The 13,059-nt window shown below is 41.2% G+C and overlaps 1 protein-coding gene across 13 annotated transcripts in view; it reads right to left on the reverse strand.

Annotated features, from left to right (window-relative positions):
- Positions 1-909: 909 nt before the first annotated feature.
- Positions 910-13,059, reverse strand: part of TCF4 (transcription factor 4) — a 349,808-nt gene continuing 337,658 nt past the window's right edge. For 2 of the 13 annotated variants that reach the window (XM_042963037.1, XM_042963036.1), the window contains exons 16-20: positions 7,437-7,572; positions 5,709-5,859; positions 2,385-2,614; positions 1,779-1,919; positions 910-1,580 (exon numbers count right to left, since the gene is read on the reverse strand). In XM_042963037.1, the coding sequence (XP_042818971.1) occupies positions 1,783-1,919; positions 2,385-2,614; positions 5,709-5,859; positions 7,437-7,572 (654 nt within the window). In that variant the 3' untranslated portion in view covers positions 910-1,580; positions 1,779-1,782. Of the gene's footprint in view, positions 1,581-1,623; positions 1,920-2,384; positions 2,615-5,696; positions 5,860-7,436; positions 7,573-13,059 lie in introns of those variants that run through there. The other 11 variants (XM_042963034.1, XM_042963032.1, XM_015536848.2 and 8 more) reach the window with 6 other exon arrangements.

Consider the following 13,059-nt stretch of genomic DNA (forward strand, 5'->3'; position numbering starts at 1 on the left):
GTATAAACTTCATTCATACTGGCCAGAGAAATACTGCACTACCCCTCCTCAAGAAAGTGCAACTTAATGCTTTAGGACTTATAAGGCTTGTTATAATGCTGCATGATGATTGAATATTGGCATTTTTTGAGACGAAGGAGGAGGCAGTTAAGTCATCTACATCTTAGTAAACCCATTTCGAAAACAAAAAATCAAGAAAGCAACAAAATCAATCAGCTCTGTCACACTACTTGCAATTTTCTCATTTGATGGTTTTTGAACTTTACTTGTTTTTTTTTTTTTTTTGTTTTGTTTTGTTTTTTTCCAAAAATCTGACCATGTATTCAGAAACGCCTCACTGCACACTACTTCGGCTACACATGTAGGTAACACCTTAATCATTTTGTTAAATCACAGCCACTTTGATTATGTTATGTTTCCGATGATATAAACATTGGAAGGCACAGTGGTAACATTGTAGCATTCTAACCTTGTACCTCTGAAAATCCCAGAATAGGGTCACAAACGCAACATTACAGTTCAGACAAACTCTTTTTGCCATGTCTTGGTAATGCTGCTTGTAATATCTACACATGATGTGACTTTTAAGTCCTGTGTTCCCAAAAGACTGGAGAAACAACTTTCTACTTATTTATGAATGAAAAACAACATCAGGGTCAGCATTTTATCCTGCGTCACCTCTCCAGAAGCAGAGTCGGCACTACAGGTTACGATAACAAACCAGGGAAAGGGACAGAAAGACCAAAAAAAAAAAAAAAAAAAAAAAAAAAAAAAAAAAAAAGGAAAGAAAAAAGAAAAAAGAAAAAAAATCCGTATTTACAGTAAAATCTTTCTTTTAAAAAAGTTAATCAGTACTATTTTTTTACAGGAGAAAAAAGTCTGAAACAAATGAACAAAAGCTTACCATAGTCACTAAATTTTTAATATATATTTATATATATATTTATATATATATTTGTCATAGGTCTATAAGATCCATCTGTTCCTCCTACCCTAAGGAATGGCTAATGTCATCACTTTGTTGTCATCAGGACGTTTGCTGGTTTTGTTACGAGGGCAGCCGAGCTTCCCTTATTCGATATCCAGTAATAATAAACACTAGCTGACTTGAATACCAACAAAAACGTTCATGTAGTTGTCTTCAGAAGTACACTTTTTCATTATTGCAAGTTTACAATTTTTTAAATTAAATATTTTTTTCAGACTTACAAATTAATTATATTTTTTTTTTTTCCAAAAGAAGTTTAGGCACAAATGCATTGTTCCACAGTGTGGAAAGATTGCCATTCAGTCTCTGGGCTGCGTCTCAGCCTGCACACACCGCTTTGCACATTCTGAATGATATGTTAGAGGGTCACCCCTCAAGTTGCACTTTTTTCTTTCTTTTTTTTTTTTGTTTGTTTTCGGTTTTCTGATAATTGGGAATGCTGAAACCTCTTGCGTCTGCGATTCATAACTACTCAGACTTGTCTTATATTACAAAAAAAGGGGTTAAGGAGAAGTGTTTATGTGGGTTTAAGATAATACAGCTGTTAAGGAAGTGGTCTCTTGTATTAATGAAGCAATGTGGCAACTTGGACCTGAGAAGGGAAAAAGAGAGGAAAATTAATTCATACACCTAAAACAGAGGAAGTAAACGTTTTATTTTTAAACTGGTTTTCTTTTCCCCAAAGGGGAAAAATTTGTTAACTGGGGCGAATGTTGACGTTTATGGCTGATGCCTCGGGGAGGAGAGCGACAAAGGAAGGGATTTCCGAAATGGCAGAGAGCACACTTGCCCTTTTACATCTGTCCCATGTGGTTTGACGCGTCTCCCATTCCAGGGTGCGGGCCCGCCAAGGAGAGCGGGGGAGGTTCTGAGGACACCTTCTCTTCCTCCCTTCTTTTCAGACACGCGGCTTTCGGATTCAGATTCCTCTCTGGAAGAGTGAAGCCGAGAATGTGGTTAGTGCCCACGGCTTCTGATAGAGGGCAGTAATGCGCTCTCGTCTGCTGACCCTCTATCGGGGTTTCCACGTCACCCAGCGAGAGGAAGAGCCAGCAAAGGCACGCTATAGCCATGCATTTGGTGGGTCACCAGTACAAGCTGGACGGCTTCACAGGATAAGAAAGCTGGTAAAACAAAGATACCAGACGTGGATTCCTGAGAGTACGTACGAAAGCACTGTGGTGCCGTCTTACTTGTAAGAGCGTCCTGTGCCTTAGCCATGGGAGAAAGGGGGGCTGCCTTACAGATTCAGAGGCGATCTGCACTTGACCCCGTGACTCTGAACCATGCTTATGGGGCTGCTTCTCTGCTCCTGCTCCAGGCCGGCAAGTCGATCCCTACTCCCTGCAGCCGCAGGCTGCCGTGACCCCTACGAGGAGGCGGCGGGGGCACTGACCTCGGACTTGCTGCTCCAGGCTGAGGATGACGGCCACGGCCTGGTGGAGGATCAGGAGCTTGGTCTGGGGCTTGTCACTCTTGAGGTGGAGCTGCACCATGCGGCCGAGCTCCTTGAAAGCCTCGTTGATGTCGCGGACGCGCAGGCGCTCACGGGCATTGTTGGCCATCCTCCGCTCCTTCTCACGCTCTGCCTTCTGCTCCGGTGTCAGGTCCTCGTCATCGTTATTGCTGGGGGACAAAAGGGATGCGACATTTTCTAATGGTGTGGGGACAAAGAAAGTCTCTAAATTGGTTTTGCTTTCTTCCAGAGTTTTCTGGGGATGTGTCCATCTTCAGCTGTTGTCCTCGGCAGGATTTTACATCCACTTGAACTTGGGACTGCTATAGATGGCTGTGACAATCCATACACGAGACATTCCGTTTCTCCCAGACATTCAACCCAAACAAAACAAGAGGGGTTAAAGTTAGGGCCCACTGTGTGCCCATGCTGATGTAGGGGGTAAAGGGCAAGCACGGCTTTTTATCAACGAGGCTACACTCTGCCAAGCAAGGCCACGGTCAACTTAGCCTCGAGGCTAGTCTGCATGGCCACAAAGCAGAGCGTTTTACACAGACTGAAGGTGTGTGTGCTGTCGTTTTTAACTTTCATACTGTGACATCTGGAACCTGAGGAAAACAAGTGCTTGAGAAAAGACTCGGACAGGTCAGAATGAACACGATACAGCTGAAACAGGAGTAAGAAGGCCCTACATTCAAGACACCAGAGCAATGAGAGTGCAGACAGAGAACTTTTGTCCATGTTTCACTAATAACTAGCTCTGAAGGCATGGCTATTCCACTTAATGTATCTGAGTCTCATTTTCTCCATGCGTTAAATAAAAAGGCTAGAAAAGCCATGATCTCCATGGCTTTTAACATCGTGGACATTTGTGAGCCCCCAAAACAAGTTGGGAAATTCTGAGTTGACACGCACTGTGCCAAGCAAACAAAATAAGATGGACTAAATACCAAACAGCTACTGGTTATAAATGACCATGACCTCATCGTGAGTCAAAAATGAAGCCCAAAAGCTAATCTCTGATGGTTAGAACCAAAATATTACATTTCATAGCAAAGGCATGGTTGGATCCAGTATAGTCTGGAAAGGCAATATTCCTTCTGTCTGTTTCTGGCTGTCATGCCTCTGAGTGGTATAGTTTGAGTTAACATGAGCAAGAAGCTTTTTGGGTGTAAGAGATGTCATAAGAGATATAAAAAGTGAGGTCAACTTCACTGAAAAAGTAATAGGCTCCTCATTATATGAAACAATACGGAGGTGACCATCTGTAAGGATGTTAACCTGGAGGTCCAAGCATTCATCTAAATGACCACGATGGTTAACCTCTACTTTAAAATTCTACAAATCTGAAATGTTCACGGAATAAAGGTGTTAATCACAATTTTTCAGAGCAGGAGAACATGGGGTAAGTTATCTAGTCAATTTAATGTACACTTAATGAATGTTGGCTTAACATGCGTGGCTCTGAATCTTCCAGTTTGGAGAATCTCTGGGTAGCTTCCAAACTGCAATAAGGACCAATTATAGCTGAGAAGCTCCAATCAATCACAAATGGGAGTGGGATTCTTTGGGTTGCAAGCACATGTTGCAAATACAGATGATGTATGTAAGCCAACAACACTTGTAAGGGAGGGGAAGAGGAAGACACCAAAGAAAGATGCCTTAAGACTTGGCTCATCTCCCCATGGGTCATATACTCCCTTCCAGATGGGACCGTCTGCCACAGATGTGTGCTGGTAAACACACAACTGGACTGAACCTGTGGGAAATGGCTCTCTTTCAGTGTCATCTAAGCGTCCTCACTTCTGCTGAACCCTCCTCCCCACCACGCCTAACTTCTGCTGATGGCAGCCAAGTCACGGTTACCGTTAATTCACGTCCACGTTCCACTACACAAACAGGTTGTAACAAGTGAAAAGAGAACACAGCCACGTCTGTGGTGGCCCTTCCCTGAAGTTAAAATTTTGAGTAACACTTTTAAACATCACACAGGTGTCACAGCTTTCACAGAGTGGGTCTGAAAGTGGGAACTTGTTTTCCAAAGGTATTCAGGCTAGTAACTAATTAGGCCCAATTACTCACTTATAACTAGTAAATAGGTTGGTTTTGCAAATAAAACTACCTAGCATTGTCTCACATCCCAGTTTGGGAGGCATTAGGTAAACGTCGCAAGAATAACCCTTTCAATAAGAAGGTTCTTAACAGCGAGTGAAACGTTGTACGGAAACTTCCAAGAATCTACTAAGATGCATAAGTCACGGCCACTAGTTGAATTACTGAGAACTGACGGGAGTGGCAGAGAAGACGGTAGGGATGCGAAAGCCCCTCCTTAAAATTTCACCAATGTGGCCAAGAGTCAGGAGACTCTGTAGTGATGGTGGGAGGTAAGGGGTAAGAAGCTTGTACCATCTTCTGGAATTTTTAGCAGGGGCTGTCCTACAATTCATCCCAATGATTATAAAGGCGATTATGAGAAAGTGGCATGTTCTTAATTCCTAAAGGGCATTAGCTCTAACCCTGAGAATGACAGCTTCTAAAAGGGGGAAGTGTAGTCGTGGTACAATTTATTTAATTTACAAATGAAAACAACCCAAGGGAACTAAAGCAAAGAACAGGGGTGCCACGGTGTTCGAAAACCATCTGATCGTCAGACTAGAGTTCACATTCCATGAGAAAGACTCTAATTTAAAGATATTGGATATTTAAGAAAACCAACCAGAAGCTATTTTCCTGCAGTTGTATTTTCTGTAGAAGGGAGTATCTGGGAGAAAAAAGCGAGCAGTTTAGGTATTATTATTAGATAGATCAACATATTTAAGATAAAGCTGGGAAATCAGTATATTCTCACGTTCAAGATCAGAAAAACGTCATAGTTGCATATACCTCAGTGGAGTTTTTAACACGGCTAAGATCTCTTTTTTAGAAATATTTTGGAAAGATCATTTCGGACCAAATTTGCAGAATATGCATCATTTTAAAAATCAACGGTTTGCACTTGAATCAGTTACAAATTGTTTTTACCGTGTGTAATTAGCACTGCGTCCAAATTCACAAATGCAAAGACACTGTAGGCTTCACTAGAGTACCAGTATCTCAAACGATACTTCGGTACCTCTAGAGCAGGCCTTTAATTTTCTTTTCAGCTGTCGATTTACCTGCCAGGAAAAAACTGAATAGTTTCTTCCTGTTCTGTTCACTTCATCAAAGTCCAATAAAGGAATTAAATGAAGCGACAGTATCATATACTGTTACCTAGATCTTGACCTAGTAATCGATTTGATATCCTTCTTGTCGTCATCTAACTTCTTGTCCTCGGAAGATTTCGTGTCTTGCAGGTTCTCATCCCCCTCGTCGTCGGATTTGATCTCAGAGCTGCCGGAGGAGACGCTCTGGCCCTGCAATCCTGGCGGCATGCCTAACGGAGAGAGAGAGAGAGAGCAGGTGATGTTTCTGCCAAACACTAGATGCGTGCACACACACACACACAGGCACACACACTGCAGACCGCGAGCTGCCAGCCATACAGTTCATGCTGCTGAACTGTGATCCTTCTGCCGCATTTTTTTCCATGCGATCTGGTGAAGTTTCAAAAATGCACCTGTGGAAGCAAGTTTTCCCTGCATTGGCTCTGAGGTTAAATTCTATTTTGCAATCTTTTGGAGTAGATGGTAATTTCACTGTCTACAAAACATCAACTTAATTGCAATGAAAATCATAATCATGAAAATCACACACCGCAATGTTCTGATTAAGAACCCAAGTAAATATCAGCTATTATATTGAGTTTCTTCCATATGCAATGATTTAATAGAAAAATGTCCTTAAAATATAATTCCCAGGGAGTACGCTAAATATGTGCAGTCAAGACTTCAATAGATACCCTAATGATATTCTGAAATTAGGTTTCTCTTATCCTCAAGGAGTAATCAGCATTTAAAAATGGTACATATGGAAAGCAGTTAGCTGCTCACTGAAGAAATTTTTAGCTTTATCACTGCTCAACTTTCAAGATCACAATACATTTTAAAACGTGACCCTCATGTATCCACTTATTTCTAAGGTATAAGCATGTCTATTGGGTATTCTCCTCTGTTTGTAATTTGTGTAGTCACTCAAAATTGGTCTGTGGTCCAGAAGCATCCTTATCACTGGAACCCATTAGAGATGCAGAATTTCAGACCTACTGAATCAGAATCTGCACTTTAACAAGGTCCTCAAGTCACGCTTATATACACTCAAGTTTAAGAAGCACTGACTCGCTCTCTCTCTCTCCATACACACACACACCCACCCACACATACACACACATAATTAACACTCAATTTGTACAATGTTTAGGCAGTGGTAAAAAGCCTATGCATATTCCCGTGGCAGTGTTATCACCTTTACTCTAAACATGGAGGGGGGGGGGTGATGAGAATTTAAGTGTCTGCCAGCCAGTTGCACAGGGAGCATGGGACCCAGGTCTGGCTCCTGTGGTATAACTTCCTGGGGTCATGAAAAGCTGAGTGGGGTCCGTGGTTTGAGGCAATCATTGTGGGGCGAGACGAAAAGTGAAAATCATTCCACCAAGTTCCAGTTTTTAAATGTACCTACATTTCCTTCCATCTTAAACGACAAAAACAATTTCCTTCCTTCCTATTCATTTGGAAATATCATTTTCAGGCTACAACTAACCACATTAGAGGACCTGAATGAGTAAAATGTGGAAATAGCTAAAATAAAATTTCCTCTCATCAGTCTGTTGTCTCATTCCCTGCTGAAATAGGACCAGGATTTCTGAGGATGTTTGAGGAAAACAGTTACTGAAGAAACACAATTAGCCGGCTACGTTCTAACTGCTTTCCCATTTGCTTACCATTTTTGTACCAAATTTGATTCTTGGTTTTCTGCCAGTGCTTCCTGAGGAGTGTATGCCAAGTAAGCTTGGGATCAACACTGGATTCACTATTGTCTAAGTGAGGTCGTAAGGGCCTTCGGAGGCAGACCTACCTCTGTAAGGGTCCTGGGGTGGGTTCAAATCCGGGGAAGTTGCAGACTGGACAGGAAGCTGTGGAACTGGAACCTGGTTTGGCACAAGAGAATGGCTGCCTCTCAGGGCCACGCCGTCTTCACGATGGGCCCCAACCTGAAAGGGGGAGAGGAACCATGGAGTTTATTTCCAGGGGCAGCAAGGACCAGCCGAAGGAACACGGGCCTTTGAAAAACAAGACTCCCAAATGCCTTTCACTAGAGGGCGCTGAAGGACCGCACACGCACCTACAGAACCCTGCAAAACACTTCACACTCAGTAAGATGCCGTGCTGTACATTCAGTGACAAATATGGCAGAGTAGCTCAGGCAGGTAAAACGTCAAATTGTCTCCCAGGGTGCTGCAGTGGAGCGCACTGATTCGTACCCATCTGTCTTCTATCATGTCCGCCAACAGATCTGACAATTATCTTAATGCCCATATGCTTAATTGTGGGCTTCTCAATTCCCCCATTGCTATCGGAAATCCTACAGGAATTTCAATTTGGCATTCGACTTTCATTTCAGGGGATAAGATTCTCAGGCCTGCCATTTTTTTTTCCATAATGCCAGCTAAGCCTCTGACAGCGGAAGCTACGGCAGTATGGGACACAGCCCCTGCTCGGTACAAATATAATAAAATGTCACCTGGCTTTCCAAAACTGGCAGCCCATCCCAGATTAATGTTTACTGTATTTCATCAGCTGCTGAGCTCCAAATCCAAAGGGGGACCGTCTCTGCCAATGCCACCACACCGGAAAATGTACCAATAAAGGTTTTATTAAACACACCAGTAATGCCATCATTGCCATGCAAAGAGGTTTGGACATTTTTCCATTTTTCCTCCCACTATTCTGATCCTAGAAAGATACCGCACTGTAAACACTCTTTACGTTTCCATGAATAAAATTACAGAATACAGCATGATGACTTGGTCTGGAAGAAACACTGCTGAGCATTTTAGTAACTACTACTGCCTACTCGAGGGTCCAGAGATGTTGCACCAGTGACAACGAGACAGCAATTGCTGACTTTATGGCATGTGCCTTAAAGCAAAACCATTCAGCATTTGCAAACCAAGAGGAACATGAGTAGCTTACGTTTTTGTTTGCATTTTCAAGTAGTTAGGCTCTCCGCCTATTGTCAGGCGAACAATGTATGTAGGATCGTGGGTCTGACCCTAAAAATATTTATCCCTGAATTTTTACTGTTATGAATCAAAAAGTTTAATTTTTTCCCCATCCAAAACCAAAAAGCCCACAAAGCAGAATCTTCACTCATTTGCTGCCAAATGTTTTAAAAGAGTATCTCCAAAGAAAGCAACGACAATCAGAATCTGAACCGACAACAACCAAATTCACAGAACCGAATGAAGCACACGCTATCTAAAAGCAACCTGATAGGAAGTATCACCGTTACATAATCCAAACCAGTACAGAAGGAAATAACTCAGGGGGGAGGGGGAGGGACCACATAAATCATACTAATTGCTCAGATTCAAAATATAGCAAGAATAAAAGGATTTGAAGACTCATGGGCATCGGGACGCATAAGTGAATGCTGTAGCTAAGAGTCCAGGGATGTCCGCCACCTGTGTGCCTGTGTCCCTTCCCAGAACGTTCTGACTGGTGGTTATTCAGCTTCTAGGAGGGTGCTTCGAATGTAAGGAGACCTCGATTACCTCCCACAGCAGCCCGTTCCATTCCATTTTCATCACAAGTTGGCCTCCTTGTATATTCCATCCACTGGTTCTGGTTTCAACTTCGGGAGTTTCATGGAGTAAGTGTAAGTCCCCTTCACGTGTTTAACACCGCTGCCATGCCACTGGCGTCCTTCCCCTGGTGACCAGCGCCCCGTCCTTCCAGGCAGGCCAGGCCCCCTTGATGTTTCCAAACCATTTTTCACTTTTGGTATGTTTTCGTATTTATTCCAAACAAAAAGGTGATAGCTATTTTCCATTCAGGTTTTGATTTGCCATTCTTTTTTTTTTTTTTTTTAATTTTTTTTTTTCAACGTTTTTTATTTATTTTTGGGACAGAGAGAGACAGAGCATGAACGGGGGAGGGGCAGAGAGAGAGGGAGACACAGAATCAGAAACAGGCTCCAGGCTCTGAGCCATCAGCCCAGAGCCTGACGCGGGGCTCGAACTCACAGACCGCGAGATCGTGACCTGGCTGAAGTCGGACGCTTAACCGACTGCGCCACCCAGGCGCCCCTGATTTGCCATTCTTATGTTTGTGCATTTACGAGACTGATTCAATGGATGATTATCCCTCCAATCTAAGATGTCAACTTGTATGCGTGCATTTTACAGACCTTGATCAAATGGTAGCTCTTGAAGTCTGTCAATCAATGTCAACCCAAATAATTACCTTAGTGCTGACTCATATTTATTGGTATTTCCAGTGGATTTAATCTCTTAAACTTGCACAGAAGGCGATTCTGAATTGGAGTCACTGAAGGTAACCCCAGGTTTGAGCATAGCAAAGACGCAAATGCTTTTATGTTAGGCGTTCTATTAAAACCCTCAAGCCTTCTTTGTAGGCATCTGTGATGTAATTTAAGGTTAGGGTTTGGATTTTTACTTAAAATATATTCAGATATTGATCCTGTGCTTCTTTTCTCCCTTCTAGTTCACATTCAGATTAGTTTTTACAAGAGCAAAAAAGAGCCCACAACCAATTATCTTTGTATTTTCCTTGCCTCAACTATTATGAAAGACTGAGTAAAAGCAGTACAATGATGAGAATCAACAATACCTAGATTTTAACTGTAACTGGTTTCTTTGTTAGCTGTATAACCGTGGGTAAGGTATTCAAATACAAACTGAAGAAATTAACACTAGGTTATAGAGAATGAGCCCCGTGTTTATTGCAAAGGGTGGTAATAAGCAAAACAACGGGTACATAATAGGTACTTAACAGTTATAGATATTATGTGAAAATATCTGCAAATCCTTGCGTACCACATAAAAATAAAAGTCTATATAGTTCAAAACCCCTCAGAACACAAGCTACCTTCATTTAAGATCATCTTTGTACTCTTTGTCTCTATTTTCTTCACGTGCATTTGATTTTAAATCTTTCCTCCTACACAATGACAGGGAAACCTTAAATGATCTTATAAATATGTTGAGAAGACAGTTGTTACAACTGTATTTGTTTGGATTTTAGCCATACATGTTAACTAACTTTATGTATTTTCCACAGATCATCTCAAATAATATACCAATCATTTTCCACAAAGGAAGCTGGGAACAAAGTTGCCCTTGATGACTTAAGGCTGCCTTTGTAAACTATGCACATTCCAGGTCAAATGAATGAATGATGATGGGTCAAGATCCTTGTGGTAAATGAGCTTGATTCTCCGGGATCAATTCCATTGCCTGTGGCTATGCAATAGTATTCTGAAGAATTAACTTTGCTTTGTTTGTTTCCTTGGCCACAGACAGCATGTCCTAACCCCATTTACTTCTCTTTCAGAAACATTATTTTTGGTCACATAAGAGGCAAGGCAAGAATGATAGTGGATGGTCAACACAATCCATCACTGGAATAGCTCATAAATAGAAGGAGGAGCCAATATGTACGGAATACAAGGGTCAAGGCTTGACCACCTTCCAAATAATAAATAGGTAAGAATATAACTAGAAAAAAGCAGATTCCTTCAACCTGCAAATAGACTCTAAGGATGGTACCTACTTTTAGAAAATCTGTACTTCATTAAAGCCCTATTTTCATAACGTTTTCATCTAGGTAAGCAAGAGTTTAAAGTTAAAAGCCAGTCTAAGAAAGGAGTTAATTTTATCAATATTGATAGTAAATTTTATTTTTTGCAATCTTTAAGAATAGTCTTCTTAGTTACATACAATGTGGTTTTAGATGTATTTATGATAAATGTAAAAGACAAAATCAAATTTCTAAAAATTATACAGTGTTAATTGATTGATCAAAGAGTACATTTATTAATTCAAGAAATATTTACTCATCTACTTCATGCTTGTCACTCCAGGGGGTGCTAGGGATGGGATGGTAAATAACTTAGATGACCTCATGAAGCTTAGAGATTCTCTGTGGGATTTTTGCACACTGATCACTTTAGTGTGGCGGTTTTCATAGTAAGTCTCTCAAGTAAAAGGAGACTTTTCATGATTTCTGTAATTTAGGTTTTGAGCCCAGAGAACACCCAGGACCTAAGGCCACTCCTTGTCTCTCATGGGCCAGCCTCTCTTGTTCCTCTGCTGGTACCTCTGTCTCTCTGGCATTTGTCCCTTCATGACTATAGTCTGAACTCTCCTTTCATGATATCTCAGTACATTCTTTAAGGTTCTGAACCTGTTGCTAACTCCCTCTCTGTCTTAGTATTTCTGAGCTCAGAATGCCAACATCATCTGATGGTAAGCTCAACATTTTGAAGCAGACACGAACCATCCTTTGAATGGGCCACTCTAGGGTTAGGTGTCCCCATTACTGGTTCAATGAACTACAGAAGAAGAGGAGGGAAGATCATGTGGTCTAAGCATGGATGCCCACTCCACCATAAATCATGCCCCCCAAATCATGGCTCTTAGATATAAATATCTAAGTTACCCTGCATCTCAGGTCAAGTTATATTCAAATTCTGACATGGCTATTTAAATTTTCCTGTGTTAATTTATCACTGGGAATAATTAAATACCTTCAGCAGTACATTACTTCTTTTGAATAATGTAAGCAACATATAATTTTAAATAACCTTACTTTCCAAGGAGACGATGGATACATTAGAAGCACTTTTCAATCACAGCATAGAAACTTTAAGAGCTTGAGAGACTTGGAACCCAGTTAGGCCAAACTCTTCATTTTACAGAGAAGAAAGCTAAGGTTGAAGATAGTGAAGCGAATTGGCAAATGTCTAGTAAGACTAAAATAGATTTTGAGTTCAGAAAAGTTATAACAACACTGAATAATTTGATTGGTGTGTGTGTGTGTGTGTGTGTGTGTGTGTGTGTGTGTGTATGGGAGGAGAACAAAGTTAAGGGACAAAAAGCGTTTATCTCTTGGAGCTTTTGTTTACAACAGAGTGCATATATGGGCATGTGTGTGTGTGTGTGTGTGTGTGTGTGTGTGTAGATATAGATACGAAACTCATTTTATTTTTCTTTATCATAGGGAAAAAAACCACCATAGTTCACCAAGTATGGCCAAGGCCATGGCCAAGATGTCTAACTAAATTACAAAATTTAATACTTGCCACAACTCCTCCAACATAAATAGATTTCAAAGACATGCAGCTTCAAATTAGGTGGCTGTTGGCAAGGGTATTTTAATGTGGTGATGCGTGCAGCATCCTGGTAAATATCCTTATCCTGATCCTTGAGCTAACAACAAACACCACAAACAAAAAAGACATTCAGTGCTTCTGCTCTCTTTGTTTCCAGGGAGTATTGTGAAAGTAATTATTCTGTTGTATTTAAGAGGCCTATTTCATGGATGGGAAAATGTATTAAATTTCATTTGGCAGTTATTCAATCCTTGTTAATGTTATCTCCAGAGATAACTGCTTCAAAGCAGGCTTTCAGACCTCAGTTCCTTCTCTTCTACCATAATCCTTCTAAAAGAGTGTA

Source organism: Panthera tigris, chromosome D3 (genome assembly GCF_018350195.1).
Source record: "Panthera tigris isolate Pti1 chromosome D3, P.tigris_Pti1_mat1.1, whole genome shotgun sequence".
NCBI classification, from domain to species: domain Eukaryota; kingdom Metazoa; phylum Chordata; class Mammalia; order Carnivora; family Felidae; genus Panthera; species Panthera tigris.